This window comes from Lissotriton helveticus, chromosome 7, assembly GCF_964261635.1.
Source record: "Lissotriton helveticus chromosome 7, aLisHel1.1, whole genome shotgun sequence".
Taxonomy (NCBI): domain Eukaryota; kingdom Metazoa; phylum Chordata; class Amphibia; order Caudata; family Salamandridae; genus Lissotriton; species Lissotriton helveticus.
Window position 1 is genome coordinate 399,211,470 of NC_136068.1, and position 21,603 is coordinate 399,233,072.

General features: G+C 47.5%; 1 protein-coding gene across 5 annotated transcripts in view; it reads right to left on the bottom strand.

Moving 5' to 3' along the window:
• ATXN2L (ataxin 2 like) overlaps positions 1–16,150 on the bottom strand; it is a 976,149-nt gene extending 959,999 nt beyond the window's left edge. Inside the window, exon 1 of one of the 5 annotated variants that reach the window (XM_078652258.1) lies at positions 15,346–16,150. In XM_078652258.1, the coding sequence (XP_078508384.1) occupies positions 15,346–15,488 (143 nt within the window). In that variant the 5' untranslated portion in view covers positions 15,489–16,150. The remainder of the gene's footprint in view (positions 1–15,345) is intronic. The other 4 variants (XM_078652261.1, XM_078652257.1, XM_078652259.1 and 1 more) reach the window with 4 other exon arrangements.
• Between the last annotated feature and the right edge of the window lie 5,453 nt (positions 16,151–21,603).

A 21,603-nucleotide genomic window follows, 5' to 3' on the forward strand; every position in this document is an offset into this window, starting at 1 on the left:
AAGTTGTCCCCCAGGTTGTATGCCTGCTTGCATTGTTCTAGGAAGTGCCAGGAGACTCTGTCGAAGTCCTTTTCTGCATCGAGCGTGGTTGCGACTGCCGAGTTGTAAGAATTCGAGCAGTGCTCAGTGATTTGACAGAGGAGTCTTGTGTTGTCACTTGACATTCGTGTTTTCATGTATCCTACCTTTGTGTTTCCTATTAGCTGTGGGAGCAATCTATTGAGTCTTGGCGTATATTTTGCAGTCTAGGTTAATGAGTGAAATTGGCCAGTAGTTTTTTGGCCATTGTGGGTCTTTGCCTTCTTTGGGGAGGACTATGATGTTAGCCTACGACATGGTCTCAGTTACTTCCCCTTTCTCCCCGCAGTGGTTAAAAGACTTTTGTTAAGATTGGTGTTAGTTGGTCCTGGAAGGATTTGTAAAATGGTGCTGTGTATCCATCTGGCCCTGGTGCCTTATTGTCTTTAAGGCTCTTAATGGCTGTCCTAACTTCGAGGGTTTTGATGTCTTGGCCTATCGCCAGTGCTTCTTCCTTCGATATCTTAGGTAGGTTTAGGTTTTCAAGGTAGGTCTTTGTTCCTTCATTGTCTGTATTCTCATCTTTGTTGTATAGCTCTTTGTAAAATTCTGTGAAGGTGTGTATGATGTCTTTATGGCAGGTGCGAGTCATGCTACTGGTGTCTAGGATTGTTGTGATATAGTGTTGTCTTTGCTTGTGCTTGAGGTATGACACTAGTGTTTTGCCAGCCTTGTTTGCTTCACATAGGTTTATGTCTTTGTACTTCTTTATCCATAGTCCTGCCCGTTCGCTAAGAATTCGGTTGAACTCGTACTTTTTCTTTGTGAGTTCTGTCAATATGTGTTGGTTTGCGGTGTCTCCTATGTGTCGTGTCTCTAGCATTTTGATTTCTTTTTCCAGCTGGGACAGTTGGATCTTCACCTCCCTGTCTCTTGTGGCCTTGATTTCTATTAGTACACCTCTGATGGTTGCTTTGAGTGCTTCCCACAGGGTTTTGGGCTCTATGTCTGGTGTGTAATTATTTTTGATGTAGTCATCAATGGCGTTCTGGATTTTACTCTTATCTTCTTGCTTGGCGACGGTAGTGAAGTTCAGTCGCCATCTGCGGGTTGTGTGTTCTTTGTGTCTTCCTGTGAGGTGTAGGCTAATGCAGGCATGGTCCGATATGGTTCTGGCTGCAAATATCTGTGTGTTCTATTAGGTGCATGTGCGTTCCTGATATGAGAATGTAGTCTATTCTGCTGTATGAGTTGTGTGGGTTCGAATAGAAGGTGTAGTCTCTGGTGTCGGGGTGTTGTAGACGCCACGGATCAGCCAAGTTGAATCTGCTGCATAGGTTCGTTAGTGTCTTGTGGGACGTTGGGGTGTGTGCTTAAGTTTTTGATTGCCTGTCAAGCGTTTGGTCTAACGCCAAGTTGAAGTCACCCGCCACCACCGTCATGTTATGCGAGTTGTTGGTCTCTAGTTCCTTCGCTACCCCCTCCCAGAATGGTGTGTCATCGGTGTTTGGTGCATAAATGTTTACCACTAGTATCGTCTCATCTCCTCTTTTAAGCTGCGTAGTCAGTAGTCTACCTTCATTGTCATGCTGTACATTCTCTATCTTTATGTTTGATTTGCAGTTGGTCAGGGTAATGACCCCTCTCTTTTTACCCACCGCCGGCGAGCAGGCAACTTGACCTATCCATTTGGCTCTGTAGAGAGTTTTGTTTCTTGTAGCAGGATAATGTCCCCCTTGGTCTTGGCTAAGTAGTCTAGTACCTTTTTCCTTTTGATAGGATGGTTGAGACCTTTGACATTGAGGGAAATGATCTTAAGGTCTGATGACAGTGTCTTGCTATTAGACCGTCATTTTTAGTACTGCTGTGCCTGGTCTCTCTGTGAGTAGTCTAACCCTCACCAGTCTGCGCTTTGGGCTAGCTGCGTGTATATAATCCAGTGTTGTCAGTGGTCTATCTAAGGTGTTGGTATTGGCTGCGTCGAAGACATGGACAGGACGTACATGACTGACAAAACTTGACATGGACATGACATACAGGACGAACAATCCCCCTCGCCCCTCCTTCAAATCCCTCCTCCCTTCCCTTCCCTCCCCCTACCTCTCTTACTCCTACTTTGTGCTGTGTGAGTGCGACAGCAAGGTCCCCTCCGCCCTGTCTTGACCACGGGATAATGGGTCTGAGGTAGTATGTGGTGTTCTGACAAATTCTCATTGTGATACAGTTAAAGGATATATAGCTCTGTGATAAAGTCACTGTAATCTGAGGTAGGTTTTGTTGCAGTTCTTTGGCGTGGAAAGTTTGTTTCCAGAGGTAGCTGTAGGAGCTTGTTTCTTTGTGCTCCGTCTTCTTAGTTCTGGCCTCGGTGTCTTTAGCTCGTGTGTGGATTCGGTGATGCACCTCTCTTGGCCTTAGGTACTGAAGCTTCCATGTCCTGTGTCGGTGGGCCCTGCAGGTATGACAATTCTCCTGGATCCTCGAAAGTTAGCGTGACCCCCTTGTTGTTTATTCTGAATCTTGTGGGTCCTGCAAAGGAGAAGGTTATTTTTTCTCTTCTCGGCTTGTCTCTCTGGGCTAGAAAGCCTTTTCTAATGTCCACTGTGGGCTTCGAGTAGTCCTGCGTGAGGATGATTTTGTGTCCGTTCCATAGCAGACTGGGGTTCTTCCTCGCTACTCCAAAGATGGCGTCCGTTTGGTGGGATCGAATAGGTTTGCATATTATAGATTGGGTTCTTCCCGCCCCGCTGCGGAACGAGGCGTGCTACAACCTTAGGATATGTGGAAGCAATTTCAAGTGAAGTGGAATAATGTGTTTGATGTGAGAGTGGAAGGGTCAGAAGATAAGAGTTAAAAAATACCTGGCTGTGTGGAAAACTAAACTTTTACACTACCTATAGCTGGTATTAATAAAAGTGTGGAAAGGAAAGAAAAAGTGCTATAATGGGCAGTTTCCTCACAGGACTAAATGTTTAGAAGCCTAACCCTAAGCTTCTCTTCAGGACCTAGCATGTTGATCCCTTTTACCACTCTGTTACCTAGTGTCGTCAACCTAGTCAATGTCAACGGGTAATATGCATCTTTGTCAAAAATACATTCATCCAATACCTACTTGATATTCTCTTTTAAAACGATACTATGGTTGCCTAATTAGGGCCCCATTAGCTTCAACACGGGAGGGAGGAGCGCTTGTAGTCAAACATTCGTCAAAGCATCTCTCTCGCCCAAGCCACTGCCTGCCCGTGGCTCCGATCACACCATGGTGGACTCCTGCTTATTATAGGTGGCCATCATAGGGCACACTCAAGCTGATTGAATAATGCTTATTCTTATGGGTTACCATTCCTATTTGTTGCATTTCTTTTTTTTTGTGAGTTACAGAATATTCCCATACTTGATCCTAGATTTCACCCATACATAGAAACACCCTTAACCTTTCTTTACAATTTTGTTTTGCTTTATTATTCTGTTTGCATCTTTACAATTGTTTACAAAAATGGCAGTTACAATTCACAGAAAGGTGCAGCTGCCTGATGTCTTATGTACACTAGTCAATAAATGATAAGATAATACAATCAATGTGTCTACATCAATGGTCCCATGTGCAAAACAAGCCATGTTAAGATAGATGCAATTTTCAACGCAGGCAATGACCGTAGAGCTACATTCACCTAAGAGCAGTAGTCCCAAGATACAATATTAACATTAGGGTAATTAGTTAACAGATGTGCCCTCAGGTTAGCGTCTCCTCACTGTCTACCTCGACGTCCCTCCCCTTTTTCCTTACCCACCAGGTACATTTGATACGGTCGCCAAATAGCTTTAGGACGGTTCTGTTGTGGGAGTAGATTAGTGACCTCCCGGACTCAGCGGTGTGGGTAGGTCACTAAGCACCACACAAGGCTACAAACCCCAACATACATGGAAGTGAAAGCCTGATGGGTTGACCACCGGGTACTGTTAATGCCTAGAATCTTGACACTATTAGGTAGATCCAGCTCATCGCAGGTATATTTACACATTAGGCACCATTTCATAGTTTTTTTGATTAACCTAAATACAAAACATATAAACTAATTGTTTAGTGTAGATAGTTCCCTTCCTTATGGTCCTGAAGAATCGAGAGTTAATTGACACAAACGCGAGAAACATGTTGACCGTTACCATTATTCTTCATTAACCGACACAAATAGGAGACATTACACTCCAATGAGTGCTGGTTATATTGCTTTTAATTAGGGCAGGAGACCCCCAGAATAAACTTAATCTCAGGTACTCCCAGCCCTCTTTTAACCTCACCACCACGTCTACACTTTTTTGGCCCCATACCCGTACTTCACAATATGGCTGTTGGATAAAAGATCTCCGGTAAAGTGCCCCTCTTCAAGGTGAGCCCGTGAGGTATTGCACCGCCAACCTATCGAGGAGCAGCCCATATTATGAAGCATGACACCTGAAATTGTGTGTGAGGGCATTAAAATCCAACAAATGGTTTTCCAACTGTAGATCTCAGTGAAACCCAGTGGTTTCCAGCTCTCGTGTGACTTCTACAATTCCTGCCTGAGGAACAGCACAACACTCCTTCTTTGACGAGTAGATTATACACATCAGATTGCGTATTACAGTTGTCTATATCACTGTGCCATTCCTTAATGGAGGAAGCAGGCCACAGGCCCATCGAATGGCCACTCAGCGCTTGGCTAAGAGAAGGAATAGGGCAACTAATTTCCTTACCTCCTTCCTAACCTTTGTGTCCAGTCACAGAAATGGCAGTAGAGGATCAGGTTCTAGAGTGCATGCATCAATGAGTGAGACTTCATGGAAGATCTTTACTCAGAAGGCCATAACTCTAGGACAATACCATGCTGTGCGTATAAACTCCGCCTCGGGGAAATGACAACTTAGGCATTCTGCTGACTTCCTAAGGCCATAGTGTTGCATTCTCTCTGGAGTATAGTAGACACGGTTTATATATTTAAAGTGTACAAGTCTATGCCTGTTATTAAGGAAGATTTCATCTATCTTCGTGCAGCAATAATGCCATGTTTTATCAACTAGTGTGACCCAGAGTTCTCTCTGCCAGTCCAATCGCACTTTAGTCATGAATGTACGCCAAGCTGCCTGCGCATAGAGCCTGGAAACCAGTCTTTCTGGAACATCACTGCGGATCAAAAGGGAAAAAGCAGAGATTTCTAGGGGTTCCCTCATTTCGTCCCCGAAGAAGCAGTCTTAGGTCGCTACGCACTCTAAAGTTTGACATTTAGTAAGGGTGGCCTGTTCCGAGACTTCTTGAGTGACTGTGCCCCATCCCTTAATGATCCCTTCTTTGAAGAGGTCTCCCAAAGAGTGTAGTGCCTTGGTAATAGGCTTTTCTTAACTCATGTGAAACCACACGCACCATTCTAGAAGGATATGGGGTGAATACAGTAGGAAAACTGATTGTTGTGCCACGCCTGCATAGTGGGGCGCAATGAGTTTAGTGTGCTATGCAGTCTATTTGGTTTCCTAAATAACGTCTGAGGCGGAGTATGTGGAAGTGCGTCATCGCGTTCTACCTGAACATGGGGCAGGTGGACCATGTAGCCAATAGTGAGCATTGCTCTGATTGATAATCTTGTTCTAGATCCGGGGTGTTTAGGTCTACCAAATCGTATGGCAAAGTGAGAACTTCCCATTTGACCCTAGGTTGTTTCCCAGCCCAAGTCAAAAAAAATAACCAATGACAAGCGCACGTTAGTAAAAAGAGATAGGGATGTTGAAAAATAGAAATAGGAACCGGGGCAAATCTATAATTTTCATCAAGTCTATTCGTCCTGTTAATGGTAATTTAATCCAAAGTGCTATATCGCTTTCTAGTTTGGGTATTGCTTTACCGTAATTTTGTAGCATTACTATGGTTGGGTCGGTATGAACCATTTTGCCTAGGTACCGTCTTGGTTCCGTTTTCCATTGCAAGGAGAATTCCAATTCTAGTTGTGTGGTAGCAGGGGCATGGGAAAAATTGTAGTTTTGCTACAGTTTATCTGGAGACCAGATAGGGCACCAAACGGCACCACCTCCCTCAAGATCTGGGACTGGTTATTCTTGAGGGTCGCGAACAAACAGCAAGGTATCGCCAGCGTAACCAGAGATAATGAACTGATTGCCAGGGAAACGCAATCCCTGTGTGGGTGGTATTCCCTCAAAGCGCAATCTGGGGCTTGGCTACAATGGCATATAAGAGGGGATAGGAGGCATCCCTGGCGAGTACCTCGCTCTATCTTGAGGTGGGGGCCATAACATGATTATTTACTCGCAACCTGGCAGAATGAGCAACAAGGCATAAGAACACTTCACATACCACTATACTGCACAGCACTGCCTTCATAAATACCCAATCAACCGAATCAAAAGCCTTTTCAGCATCTAAAAAAACTGCTACTGCCCTAACATTGGGATCTACCTGCAGGAGCAATCCAAACACTGTGCGGAGGTTACAGCTGATGTTCCTGCCTGGGACAAATCCTGCCTGTTCCAGACAAACAATACTCGGAACGATAGGGGCAAGGCGATTGGCAAGAATCTTAACAAAAAGCTTTGATTCTACATTCAATAGTTGAGAGTGGCCTATATAAGGCTAAGTTACCGGGGAGTTTATCCGTTTCAAAAGTGTCACCATAGCACTTCCCTCATGGATGGTGGCATGACCTTCTCTGGCATTTCCTCAAATAAGATGGGGGATTAATAGGTCCTGGTAAGCCTTGTAGAACATTACAGTAAGTCTATCTGAACCAAGGGCTCCAGAGGCGCACATTCCTCTGATTGCGGAGCGAATCTCTGTGGATGTCAGGGGGGCCATGAGATGTTCCCTGTGTTCTACTGTGAACCAGGTCATGCAAATATGCTCCAAGTAATCTTTCACAGCTTCCGCGTCAGATGATTGGGATTAATAAAGCTCAAAATAATAATAGTGGAATTGCTTGGCTATATTTTCAGAGGCATATATTACTTGATCATTCTCATCCAATATTTCGGTAATTATCCCAGATTCTAGTCTAGGGCGTGCAATAGCATATAGTGTGGCTCCCGTTTGCTCACCTTCCCCATACACTCTAGCCTTAGCATATTTGCTTAAGTATTTGGCTTCAGATTCTGCTGTTTGATTAAATCTTCTAACTTGAATTGAATGTCTATAAGCACCGTGGTTACTTGTTAGTGGTGCTCTATTTCTGGCTGGGCGATTTCCCTCTCCAGAGTGGCTAGGCAAGTGCGTAAGGACCTAGGCACTCCTGTGCATTTCAAAATAAATGTGCCTCTAATGCATACCTTAAAGGTTTTCCACAACATGCTAAAACTAGTAACTAAACCGATGTTATTTTGAAAAAAAATCTCCAATCGCCTGGGCAACTTCTTCCCTAAATACCGTGTCAAGCAGTGAGTGAGGGGGGAACCGCAATGAAAAGGGAGGGACTCTTTAAGGTCTCAGTTCTATTTCAAGTAACAGGGAAGAGTTGTCAGATAGTGTTCTCGGGAGTAGTGTACAGTTAGAAACTCTAGATACCAAACTTTTAGAAACTAACCAAAAATCAATATGTGTGTGTATGTCATGTGCAGCTGAGTCGTGAGTGTAACCTGCACATACTGGGGAACCAATTCTGCATATATCAACCAGGTCGAAGAGTTCTGTTTCAATGATGGCTTCGGCTGCAGCAGAAGGGTGACGTGGGGGACCTCCTGACCGGTCTTTGGCAGGATCCAGTGCACAATTAAAGTCACCTCCCCAAATCTGTGGCAGATTGCTCCATTGTGAAAGGCGGGCTGATAGTGAATTGTAGAACTGTGGATCATCAAGATTGGGTCCATGTATTCCTATAATCAGAAATACTTCAGTCTTTGTTGCATCTCGCCATCGCATACCTGCCATCTTGATCTATGGTAATTGCGTGTATGGTTATGTTGGATCTCCTATTAATCAGGACCACCCCGGCATGTGACATAAAACCCGCTGCGCAGCAAGGATCCTGCAGCCTTCATTGTGTTAAAAGCCTACTGTCTTTATGTAGATGTGTCTCTTGTAAAAGAGCTACATCAACCTTGTGTCGTCTTCTTAGATACGCTAGTACTGTACAGTTTTTTTACCTTCATTTAATCCTCTCACATTCCATGTGTGGAATCTAATAAGGGTGGAAACATGCTGTAAGTTAGTTGTGTGCAAGTCACCCATCATTTCTCGACAGGAACTGGGCTATGTGCTGACACAGTTGGCTATTGCACTAGACATGGTATTTAGCAGTGCACAAAGGTGTAAAGAGCCCAGTAGTGGGGTACTTTTAATGACTGTTACGATCTCCGTGATCACTGCTGTATATTTACAGGTTGTAGCTGGGATCTTGGCTTATGAGTAGGTATTATAAGACTGTGGAGCATGCAAGGTCTATAACCAGTGGGTTGGATTCAGCAGGTAGCAGGCATCATTTACATATGAGGAATAAATGGATGTTAGTTCAGCACCGCTTATTTTCGAGCAGCAGGAGCGATCAGTCAAAAGATCCTAGTCCACCCTTTAGGCTAGCGTATGGCTAACATTCAGCAACCTCGCTCGGATTGACTGAGGCCTAGTGCAGCTATGTTGAGCAGCAGGGTGGGCCCCCTCCAGAGGCTCGGCCGAGTCCACCAGGCCCGATGTGGCACCCTCCACGTGTGAGACTTTGGATTAGTGAAAAAATAAATAACCCCCAGGGGGGTCGCAGAAACCAACGATCACCGGATTCTGGCTGAGCCACGGCCTCCAGCAGGAGATAGTAGGCCTGGATCCCTCCAACCAGGCCTAAGCCGACAAGCCGCGCCCACCAAGGAGGTCAAGATTCTGGGAAGGCGCAGCTCATCTTATAGCCTGGCTTCTCGCGCCCCTCCGAGCCACACAGTCGAGATCGAAAGGTACCAGGAGCGCTCAGCGGTTTCACTAGCTACACACCCATGAACAAGAGGCCTTCACCTCCTGTGATCCAAGGCCCGACTGCACTGGTGATGCCACTGCTCTGGCGATCAGCAAGTGGGGAACCGCTGGTTGTAACGCCGGGATCCCCGTTGCAGCGCCGCTCCAGACATAAGGGTGTGTGGTCCTCTGCGAGGGGGGGATTAGAGTGTAGCTGCCAGCAGCGAGCACCGGAAGACGATGGAAATGTCTCAGCCTAAGCTGTGGCCGCAATGTTAGGGGAAGGTCAGATCCTACTAGACGAGCCCACGGGAACCTGCCAGCTTGGCCTGGAGGAAACAAAACCAGCACCTGCAACCATATTCTGAGAGCAGGGAGCATCCAAGGTGCCTTCAGTGTGCAGTGAAACCACAGGGTTGTAGGATTATTTCTCTGGCTCACTGAGCTCTACTAATCAGTAGCCATCTTGGAGCCAGGCAAGCTCTGCCCCAAACCTCTCGTTACAATTAGTATGTCATTTGTCAATACGTTTTCAACTGCAATCTATAGACTGCTCCGAAGATGGTAGGTATTCACAGGCAAAAAAAACTATTCTCACAGATTTCCACTAGCTGTGAATAGCTCAGAGTAGTCTGCCATAAATGGGACTCAAACACCCCACATATGGCACACTGCACCCACACACTAATTCTTTCTCCCACCTTTTCGTTTAAATGTACACCCAGGCACAGAAGCACATCACTATGGCCTAAGTATTTTACAGTCTACGACAACTCCTCAAACACACATCCCCAAACCCATCAACATCGTCAAGCTGGTAGCAATTCAGCTACAGGCCTGTAAGTAAAAGCACTGATTAAGTGAATGCAGCATGGAAGTTCTGAATGCCAACACTTAGGAGGAAGGGGGGAGAATCTCCTGTGGTCAATTACCTTAACTGGTGAGTTTTAAACCTCATGAAACAAGATGTTCACTGATAATGCTCCTTAGAAAATGCTATTCTTCATCCTCCTTTCTCCAAGTTCTGAAGCAGTGTCAGAACCAAAAGAATCACTGTACAAGAAACGAGCATACCCTTAAACATTTATTTTAAGTCATTAGTGATAACCCATTTATCAAAGTGAGGCCATTGTTAATCAAATTGTCTTAAAGGTCTTGAATCTGCTAGCCTCAACATGGTTCCCCAAGTTCACAAAAACAAAATGAATGTTTGGATAAAACCTCCAAACAGGTATTTTTATATAGCGTGAAAGCAAATAATTAAGGTTGCATGCCATCTCAGAGGTGAGAAGATATGAATTAGTGCTTCACATCTTGAAATCTGCAATGAGGGGGTGACAGCGGTCAGCATGGCTGAATTTTTCCAAGTGGCATGGCTAATTCTTAATAAATGTTAGGTGGCCCCTTTATTGAAAGGACCACGAGTTAGCACTTGAGCATGTATCTGGTGCAAAAGGGAAATTATGAAAAAATGTTGAGTGGTCCCCAACGGTAAGGATAAGGAGCCAACCTTTATCTAGGACTCTGGTATTTAGGACTGTTGGACCCGGTCCTTCGGGCAGGTTAACCCAGAGACTTTTTGCTTTTTCCTAGCCTGTTCCTGGAACCTGGGGTGGTGATTTTAGGCCTCTGCGCACTTTTTCACTGTGGCACAGTGTAAAGTGCGTGTGCTCTCTGTGTATGTGTGGTGAGGGACCTGCCCTCCCATAGGAATGAATGGGGAATGTGGATGCCCATGGTAGTTCCTGATGTGTGGGGAGTGCAGGGTTGAGTTTGGTAGGTATGAACTCGTGAGAATGAATGCTGCGTAATGGTGTATGCAGCATGGTTGTGTCTAGTCTAGAAGCGCCACTTTTAGAAGTTGGCATATTTGTGTAGTGAGTCTGCTGGCATGTGATTGGCTGGTGAGCCTGGCCCAGGAGTGCCTGGGCCTGCTCGTGGATTGACTGTCTGGTCTGAGGGTGACAGGCGCTGCAGAGCCCCCGGAGGGAGGGGGTCGGAGTCAGCCCGTGGATGAAAGGGCACATCTGCTGCCAGGGAAGCGGGAGGAGATAGCGTCTGATGGTGCAGGGCTGTGTCTGCCTGGCCACCCTGCTGGCTCTCCCTCCTGCTGGCCCACTGTCACCTCTGACCTGAGGCTGACAGGAGAGGGAAACCAGAAACACCCAGGGCTCAGGGCTAACTTGCACAAAGACTTCAAAGGACTTCAAAGACTTTTCTGTGTATAAGAAGGGGCTGTGTCCCCTTCCAAAAGGTTCTTGTTTTCCGACTTGAATCTGCCAGGGGCGTGCTGCTGCTTGGGCTCAGGGGAATCCCTGAGTCCTGCCCAGCCCCTGGACTCCTGATGGACTTTCCTGGACTCCTGGGGGACCCCTCTGCCCTGCCTGGGCTGATGGGGGGACTGGGCTTTGCCCCCCCTGGGAAGCTCTGGGACCGTTGCAGCATGGAGAAGCTGCATTTTCCTGTGGAGAGCGCTGGAGCTGTATTTCTAGCACCTGGAGGCGCTGTGCTTCCCCCTGAGCGCCTGGGAGCGCTCTGCCTGCTGTTCTAGCGCTAGGAGCGCTGTGGATTGTGCTCTAGCGCTAAAGAGCGCTTCATTTCCCCCAAGCGCTTGAGAGCGCTTTATCTGGACTTTCTAGCGCTTAGGAGCGCTTTATGTTCGCTTATAGCGCTGGACGCGCGGAGGTTTCTTGCCCGTATTTAGTTAAGTATTTACGAGTGCCCACCTCGAATTGCCGCGGAGAAAACAACCACGAAGGGGCCGCGACCGGATTGGCCGAGACCCGAGGAGAGCCGTGCTCTGATTGGTCCTTTGAAGGGGACCTGGTCCAGGAGCCGCGCTGTGGTTGGCTGGCTCCTGGAAGCTGCATGACGTGGTGTGAAGACACCCGGGAGATGGCGGCCGGTCGCAGGGCTCCTCTCGGCTGAGGGAGCCCCGAGGAGACGAGGCGGCGAGGAAGAAACGTGGCGGCCGGTTAACAGGGCTCCCGTGTGCCGAGGGAGCCCTGCAGCGAGAGACGGTGGAGCAGTGCGGTGGGGGCGCGGGGCACATTGCCGGTGCCCGCCGCGAGTCCCGGCCGCCAGCCTGCAGAGAGAGAAGAGACTGCCGCCAGGAGCCTTGCTGGCTCCACCCTGAGTCCCGGTCCCGAGACGGGGGACCGGGCAAAGCGAGGAGAGTCTGCGAGGAGCAGGAGCTCCTCAGATGCCGCCGAGGCCGCCCCCGCCGCACAGAAGCCCCGGTGAGTGCAGCTCGGTGGGAGGCGGTTGGGGGAGTGTGTCGGAGCACGCTTTCGGTGCTCGCCCCCGTGGCCTGGGCCTCCTTCTCCCTTCCCGCTGCCCCGTTGAGCAGTGGGCAGCGGCTGCATCGTGGGGTATTTTTGGTTCTGAGTCCCCCGAGAGGGACTCCCCGCCCGCAGTTGTGTGTTTTGAGCCCAGAGAGGCTCGGGGCCAGGTTCTTAATGTCGAGCCCCCGAGGGAGGGCTCCAACGACCCCTTATCTGTGTTAAGAGCCTGCTAGGCTCAGGGGGGGGTATTATGTTGAGGAGCCAGAGGGCTCCAGAGAGAGGATTTGATGCAGAGCCTGTATGGCTCCCCGATGTGTGGCGCAATTCGCCAGAGGGGCTACTGAAGGCCCTGCCACAGTGTGTCAGGATTCTCCAGCTGCCCAGCAATTAGTGGGCAGCTGCACCGTTTAGGCGCAAGGTGGAGAGTGAGTCCCTGAGAGGGACAGAGATGGCACAGAGGTGCCCGGCCACTCACAGCTGTGCAGCACTTAGTGCCAGCTGCAGCGTTTAAGCCCTTGTGAGTGTTCCCAGGTGCCCAGCAAGTAGTGGGCACCTGCATCGTTTAGGCCCTGACATTGAGACTCAGGGCATCTTTGCCCCTACAAGGACAGTTGGCCTAGGGACTGCCACAGGTGGTGGCTTATGTAAGGCTGTGCGCAATTGTATGTTTTTTATTCCTGCACCTCTGAATGTTTTTAGACATCATGTGACTTTTGCGCTACTCTATTGTTACGATACCTCTGAATGTATTTTTATTGCATCATGTGCTTTATTCTTACCACCGCTGAATGTGTAGGTTTATACATTATGTGTTTCTCTTTACTACTCCTCTGAATGTGTTTCATACATCATAGGTAATGTGTTCTTGCTTAGACCCCTAAATGCTGTGTGATACTTAGGTGGTTGTTCTTTTTAGTACAGGTGGTCCTAGTGAGGTCCTGGTCCCCTGCGTGACAGTCTCCTAAGGGTTTAGGGTTGCGTAGGTGGTACTTACCTGTTCCCAGTAGTTACTGGATGTGATCTATAACTGTTACTTTGTGTTACAGTGATTTTATACACTTTTATTCTAAGTTCTATAAGTACTATTTCTAAAAGTGCTGATTATGACAGTGGCCCATGTGGCCCTGTCTTGTAAATAATCCCTTGTGAATATTGCCGTGCCAGTTGGCACCATGTACATGTGTGATTTCTATCTGATGTGATTTTTACAATACAGAAGTTATTTTTATAATAATCTTGTGTGGAGTCCCTTTTGTGGTGTGCCTAGGATGTTGTTGCTGTTGTGCGCTGGCGCAAATGCTTTACACATCGCCTCCGAGTTTAGCCTTGCTGCTCGTGCCAAGCTACCTAGAGGGTGAGCAGGGGTTATCTTGGCGTGTGACTTCCTTGCCCTGACTAGAATGGTGGTTTCTGCCTGGCTTTGGCGTCAGCCTTAGCCTACCAGAAATAGCCAGTTCTAACAAGGACCTTTGGTAATCAGCCTTCAACAAATCGGTTGCCCTTTGTGTGAAGAAGGAATAAAACTCATAGGAGATGTAGGGCCTGCAAAAATTGTATTATAGCAACACCCAAAACCGCATCAAAAGTTAACATTGACAGGAATTCCATCAAGCTTTTGAATTTTTTTTGCTGTCTTATATGCATTTTAGAATTATTGCTTATTGGATGGTAAGTATTCAGGACTTGTAACTGTGACAACTGTAAACGATATGCTCTTTAGTATGTAAATGTTATGGATTTTTTTTGTCAAAAAACTGCTGATGCTAGGAGGATTCCCTTTGTTATCCAGGCCATTGCTCTTGGAAACTATTTAGTACTCCAGTAGAAAAGACATATAATTAATGTAGTTATCCAGATCTAAATAAGATGTGTATTTCTCTTCGATCTACTTGATCCCATGCTTACAGCGATGGCAAGGAAATACCAATAACAGATTGTTTTAAGATAGGAGGAATTATATTTTTAATGGAACTTTTTTTTTTATGGGGAAAAATAGAGAATGTTTCGCTGCTCTGCCCGGTTTGTACATAAATGATTTTAGTGACATTTTAACAAGGAAAGCTGCTGTATTATGCACAGTATGGATGGAATATAATCTGGTCTTTTTGCAAACGTTTTAAAATGCTGGAACTGTGTATCTTGCAATTGTTGCATATGAATAAAGTATTCGGTCTATGTTTTATGGATTTGTAATCCGAAATGAAGAGTTTTGAAGGTATGTTGCATGCTCTAAAATCTAAATGACTGATGTCTACCACAATAAGACGTACATATTCGATTTCACAGAAAGCAATCTCCAAAGAGGCATATAACTTCTTACAGCACGATCTGGAATGGTCTAACTGTGTTTAGGTATCTCTAATGAACAAACACTTGCGTATTTTTTTTAAAGCACATAACGCCGCATCAGTAACAGTTAAATAATATTTAGTGGCTTGTCATTAAATTATCTAACATCTGACATCCACTACAGCGCCAATTAATTTATTTAGCAATTTTCTATAGAGTCCCTGCTGTGCAGTGACTTTTCACAAGTCACTGCACAAATCAGGGCGACACGTGTTAAAAATTACATTAAAATGATAGTTGATGGAGAAGAATTCTATGAAACATGGGCTCGACATAAAATCATCATCTACACTGAGATGTTGAGGGAATAGAGGTATGATATTAAGCTTTTTAAGACCTTGTAAGAACGGGGAGGTGAGATGACAGCCGTAGAAACAGCAGTGAGGGTTATAGATAGGAATAAAGAAACAAAACGAAGAGAAATTAGAAGAAGCGCACTAAATTAACATTGGCATTTAATTTACTATAAAATCCCAATCCCAATGACAACATATTTTAATCCGTGCAGATGATACAGGGTGCTTCCGTGCAGAGTGAAAATGTAGGTTTCGTTTGCATAACAGCAGCATGTTCACTGTCACGAGGGAATATGTGAGAGTTTTTGGCCACTACAAACCCCGCAATGAACTGGTAAGCGAGAGCTCCATCACTTCCACTTGCCCAATCCTGACCAGTGGAGTCTGCAACTGGTCTTCCAAGACAGCCAACAGCATGGAGCTTTGATGTCACTCATCTGCCACACCACATGATGCCGCGCTCTCCACACCTCAAAAGAGCACTTACCTGCCACCACCTCCGGGACGGTCTTGCCGCAGTCCTGGGCTCAACGCACCGTTGGGGCTCCCAGGCGAGGGGATCCCTGCTCCAGGCATGACTGGTTTCCGCCCGGGCGGGGCCTGCTGTGAGGGCGGCTTCATCATCATCATAGCACGAGCGGAAATGGAAGGAAGACGCACGAGACGCCGACCAAGAATGGAGAGGGTTCGGCACTGAGAGCTTCGCGTAGGGGAGCTAAACCCAATAACACAACACTGATACCTAGCGCACGACCGCACCAGACAGAGGGTTTAAACTACCGGAGAACAGGGAGGGGGTTCCGTGCGCGCACACACTCTCTACAAGGGAACGTGGAGCAATCTGCATACGGCAGCCGCAAAAAGTGCAACGCGCGTGCGTCCTGCCTTGAACAGTCCAGTCAGGCTGGCTCTGCGCGTGCGCAAGAGTTCGCGCTGGTGACCGCTGTGAGTTCTTCTAATAGAAGGCCAGGTGTTTAGCACGGTCCAGCCGCCCGTCCTCTGCCAACTCCACTCAATCACTCGTGCGTCCCGCAGGAAACTCTAACATAAGTGGTATTACCCCCCGGGTGTCATGCCGCTCCTCCGTTCTGCGCGCCACATACGCAAGGTTCAACCACTTCCGCCCTCCCGTCTCCTTCCGCCTCCGGGTGGAGCGTGCTGGGACCAAATAATCCTTGTGAGGGGGCGCTTTAATGTGTTCACGCGTTGTTTTCGCCAGCAGTAGAAATACGGGAAGGTGGCCAAGTAGAGGATACGTTGAGGGTCGTGAGGCAATACTTCAAGTAAAACACTCTTAATAATTGTTAAATCACACTATAACACCTAGTGTTCCTCCGCGTGTGACGTTACGGTGGCATGCATCCTGATTGGTGTTTGGAAGCATGACCTCAAAGCAAGTGACCTTCGGGTCAGAAGAATAATTTACCCCTTGGTGAAGAGGAACGTTGTCCTCCTGTCTTCCGCACTATCCACGACCAGGGCTTTAAGTGGGCCAGGTCTTACCGGTGCTGAATACCGGATGATTTTGGGGTTCCTCGAACGGGTCTCTATTGAGCTCTGTTTTGTGCCCTGGCACAGGCGGTCAGTGTGTTTTCCGGCGGCAGTGACAACGGGCACATCGATGTGCGCGTGCTCAAACTGCTCACTTCTGACTAGTAGAGGTTACGGCATGACGTCATGCCAGCTGAGCTTTGTAGGGGAAGGAAAATCCTTTAAGGAGAGTAATTTTCTCTCTGGATTTCCCTTCTCTTTTTGAAACGCAGGAGCAGCAACATTGTCGTGGTGTCACCAGAGCTTAAAGTGGAAGATTTTTCAATATTATATCCTAGCCATAGTTGCTGCTTATTTATCTTATGCAACTAAAAACCATTAACAAAGCCAATAATTCTGCCTTGTTGAAGGTATGATGTTACTTGTTGTATCATATGTCTGGATTCAATGACAGAAACAGCAAAATACAAGTCGGGCACTAGGGTGACCAACCGTCCGTAAATTTCACGGACAGTCCGTAATTTTGGCCGTCTGTCCGTTGTCCGTAAAGGATTCTTTAACGGACGCCATTTGTCCGTAATTTTAACCAGGCACAGCTTCCACCCACCTCCCTTCTTGACACCGATGCTGTTTCCAAAGCTCAGATACCCCTCAGCATTGGAGAGGCACAGCGGGATGGCAACCCTCACTCCTTCAGCCCTTGACTTCAGCCCTTGATGAGCTGTTAAGAGGTGCTTGAAGGTGACAGAGGGGGGGCGGCAGCTTCGCAGGCAGGGGCATCCATTCAGATGCAAACAGCCCTGAATGCGTCATGTCTCTGCAATTTAGAGGGGGCCTCACACATTCCATTTCTACCCAGGGCCCCAAACATCCTAGACTCGGCCAGATTACACAGAGGCAGCACGTGGTACTCTCTCGTCAAAGAGCTTAATTAATGTCACTAAATTGTAAGCAAATCTCTGTTCTTCAAACATGCAGTCTATAATGTAATAAAATTAAGAAATGGCACAATCGCACCCACACTGATTAACAAAGTATGGATGACAATCAGTTAAAGCAGTTCTCTTAGAGTATCTCCTGTAAGTACTGTACATCACAGTGGGGGATGGCATTTTGGACAGAGAGCCTGTCTTCCTTGTCTTGTGCAGGAGGGGGCGAGGAGCCCAAGATGATACTAGAATACTGCATGCCCACCCCTGTGCCCACCCTGGTGGATCCTGTTCCCCCTCCTGTGATGGCTCCTGGCCCCCCTCCCCTCCGCCTGTAATGACTCCTGTCCCCCCCCCCCTGTGAATGCTTCTGTCCCCCCACTGTGGTGGATCCTGTCCCCCTCCCCCACCCCTGCCTGTGATGGCTCCTGTCCCCCCCTGTGGTGGATGCTGTCTCTGCCCTCGGTGGCTTCTGTTCTGTCCAAGTCCTGGAACGGCTCCTGCAGCGAAGGTGAAGTTCCTGATGGGCCTCCTCTCAAAAGGTCTCAGCTCAAATTAATATGGAAAGGTGGGAGAGTAAGTAAGTGAAGGGATGGGTGGATGGCTGGATGAATTAGTGAAAGGGTGAATGGATGAATGAAAGATTGAATAAATGGATAATGAGAGAGGATGGATGGATTGATGAGTGAGGGGAAGGATGGATGAGAGAAAATGTAAATAGCTGGATGTATGGGTGGAAGGGTAGCTGGATGATGGATGAGGGGAAAGATGGATGAGGGGAAGGATGGATGAGGGGAAGGATGGATGGATGGATGAAAGGAAGGATAGATGAGGGGATGGATGGATGAATGAGGGGAAGGATGGATGGAGGGGAAGGATGGATGGATGGAGGGGAAGGATGGATGGATGGATGAGTGGAAGGATGGATGGATGAGGGGAAGGATGGATGGATGGATAAAAGGAAGGATAGATGAGGGGAAGGATGGATGAATGAGGGGAAGGATGGATGGATGGATGGATGGATGAGGGGAAGGAAGGATGGATGGATGAGGGGAAGGATGGATGAGGGGAATGATGGATGGATGAGGGGAAGGAAGGATGGATGGATGAGGGGAGGATGGATGGATGAGGGGAGGATGGATGGATGAGGGGAATGATGGATGGATGAGGGGATGGATGGAGGGGAAGGATGGATGGATAGATGGGTGAGGTGAAGGATGGATGATGGATGAAAGGAAGGATGGATAAGAGGAAGGATGGATAAGGGGAAGGATGGATGAGGGGAAGGATGGATGGATGAGTGGAAGGAAGGATGGATGGATGAGGGGAAGGATGGATGAGGGGAAGGATGGATGGATGAGGGGATGGATGGAGGGGAAGGATGGATGGACGGGTGGGTGGGTGAAAGGAAGGATGGATGATGAGGGGAAGGATGGATGGATGGATGATGAGGGGGAGGATGGATGGATGATGAGGGGGTGGGTGAAAGGATGGATGATGAGGGGGTGGGTGAAAGGATGGATGATGAGGGGAAGGATGGATGGATGATGAGGGGGTGGGTGGATGGATGGATGGATGATGAGGGGGAGGATGGATGGATGGATGATGAGGGGAAGGATGGATGGATGATGAGGGGGTGGGTGAAAGGATGGATGATGAGGGGAAGGATGGATGATGAGGGGATGGATGGATGATGAGGGGGTGGGTGAAAGGATGGATGGATGGATGATGAGGGGAAGGCTGGATGGATGATGAGGGGATGGATGGATGGATGATGAGGGGAAGGATGGTTGGATGATGAGGGGAAGGATGGATGGATGATGAGGGGAAGGATGGATGGATGATGAGGGGATGGATGGATGATGAGGGGGTGGGTGAAAGGATGGATGGATGGATGATGAGGGGAAGGATGGATGGATGGATGATGAGGGGGTGGGTGAAAGGATGGATGGATGGAGAGTGGGTGAAAGGATGGATGGGTGGATGATGAGTGGGTGGGTGAAAGGATGGATGAGTGGGTGGGTGGATGGTGGGTGGGTGAAAGGATGGATGAGTGGATTGGATGGTGGGTGAAAGGATAGATGAGTGGGTGGGTGGATGGTTGGGTGGATGATGGATGGGTGGGTGGATGAGTGGATGGATTGATGGATTGATAAGTGCAAGGGTGAATTAATGTACGTATGAGTGAAAGGGTGGATGTAAGGATGGATGAGTGAGTGAAAGGGAGGGTAGATGGACAAAAGGATGAATAGATGTGTGAAGGAGTGAAATGATAGATGGATGAGTGATAGGGTCAATGGATGGATTCATGAGTGGATGAGTAGATGGATGGGTGGATGGATGGATGGAAGGAAGGATGGCTAAGTGAAAGGGTCGATGGAGAGAGAAAGGGAGGATGGATGGATGACTAAAATAGTGGATGGGTGGAAGGATTAGTAAGTGAAAGGATGGCTGGATTGGTGAAAGGGTAAATGGCTGGATGGATGGATGGGATGAAGAGTGGATGGATAAGTGTACAGATGGATAGGGTGAAAGGGTGGATGGATGGATAATGGATTGATGAGTGCAAGGATGGATGAAGGGATGGATGAGTGAAATGATAGATGGAAGGATACATGATGGATAGGTTTGCAAATGGTTGAATATGTTTGGAAATGGCTGGGCTTAATTATATACTATTGCGCGACCTCTGATGTGTCTGTAAAACTTATCTATTGTCCTGAAGTTTTGTCCTGAATTTTGACCTCCTGTCCTGAATTTGTGTCCTGAATTTTGACCCTTTGTCCTGAATTTTTACACTCACCGTCCTGAATTTGCACCAATGCCAGTTGGTCACCCTATCGGGCACACTATGCTAAACACAGATTTTTACCTTATGTGTTTTAAGCCACGCCCTCAATTACATTAGCCACGCCCCTTTGAGGGACCTCCCAGTTTTTTCATCCCACTTAAAGCCCTGCCCACGCCCCTATGGCCTGTAACAGTGAAAGCACCTCTTTTGTTTTGTTAATCAAAGTCATAGCAGCCAAGGTTTCAGATTGCTATGTGTGACAATTTCATAATTTCACAGTAATTATGAGTGACATTTTAAAGACTATGAGTGACACTTTCTCATGAGCAAAATCAAGGAATGAAAATGAGGGAAACAAGTAAATATCAGAAATTACTCCAATTTGGACCTATGAGAAACTCTAAGAAGATCTTAAAACTGCTTCTACGCTCCAGAAATAGAAAGGCACTAACTGGAGACAGGCTGTGCATGACTGCAATTCTCAATAACAGTCTTGCGCTTGCCCTCATTTACTTTTCCACATTGTTTACTCACCTGTATGCTTCTCCTCACCATCTTCATGTTGCTTTCCTGCCTATTGCTTCTCTTCCACACCCTTTGTGTTGCTGCCCCTCACTCGTTCTCCTTCTCTCTCATTGCTTCTGTTCTGCACCCTCCATGCTGTTTCACCTCACATGTTCCCTCCTCCTCTTTTGACTGTTACTTCTCCCTACACTACCCTCTGTGTTACTTCCCCCACCTGAATCCTCTATTTCTCTCATCCTTTGCTTTTCCTCCGTGCCCTCTGTCTAGGTCCCCACTGACTGCGCCTTCCTTCTCACCTGTTGCTTCTCCTCCCCATCCCTGCGCTCTTTGTTGGTTCCATCTCCCATTTATTTCTTTCCCCCAACTGTGCCCTCCATGTTGCTTTTCACTACCCCGGTCCTCTATGGCACCACCCCACCCGCTTTTTTGAGCTACTTATTTTCTTTTAATTTACTGATCCAAATTGGTAAATGGAAAAAAACAGTTGTGTCATTTTGAAGGCTTGCACGTGTGTGGTGGGCGCTCTTACAAAGTGACACTACAGCTGGGTAATGGCGCATTTTCTACTTTGTTCTTTTAGCCATGTAGCACAGCATGGGCCATGCTGCACAGCATTACTAAAAACAATTGGCAAATCCAATAGATTCCAAAGGCAAGGCCTATTGGGTTTGCCAATGCTTGTTTTCTTGACGCAGCCCTTCCTTGCGAGATAAACTACCCTGCGCTGATGTTTCCAAGGACTGACCCATGTCTAGCACACAACTCCTGTATCTACTTCTCACTACTCTCTGCCAAACCACTGACCCCACCCTTTCTTCCGGTCCCCTTTGGAGTATTCTGTCATGTTCGTATCAGCCGCGGCCCTCTGTAGGCTCTTTACGCCCGGAGAACGGAAACAAACAACGACAAAGACACCAAAGACTACGTTTCCCGGCATGGCCGGGATCGCGTTGCGTGGTTGACGTAAATCACGCAAGACGCGGAAGTAAAAGGGCGTCCCAAAGACGCC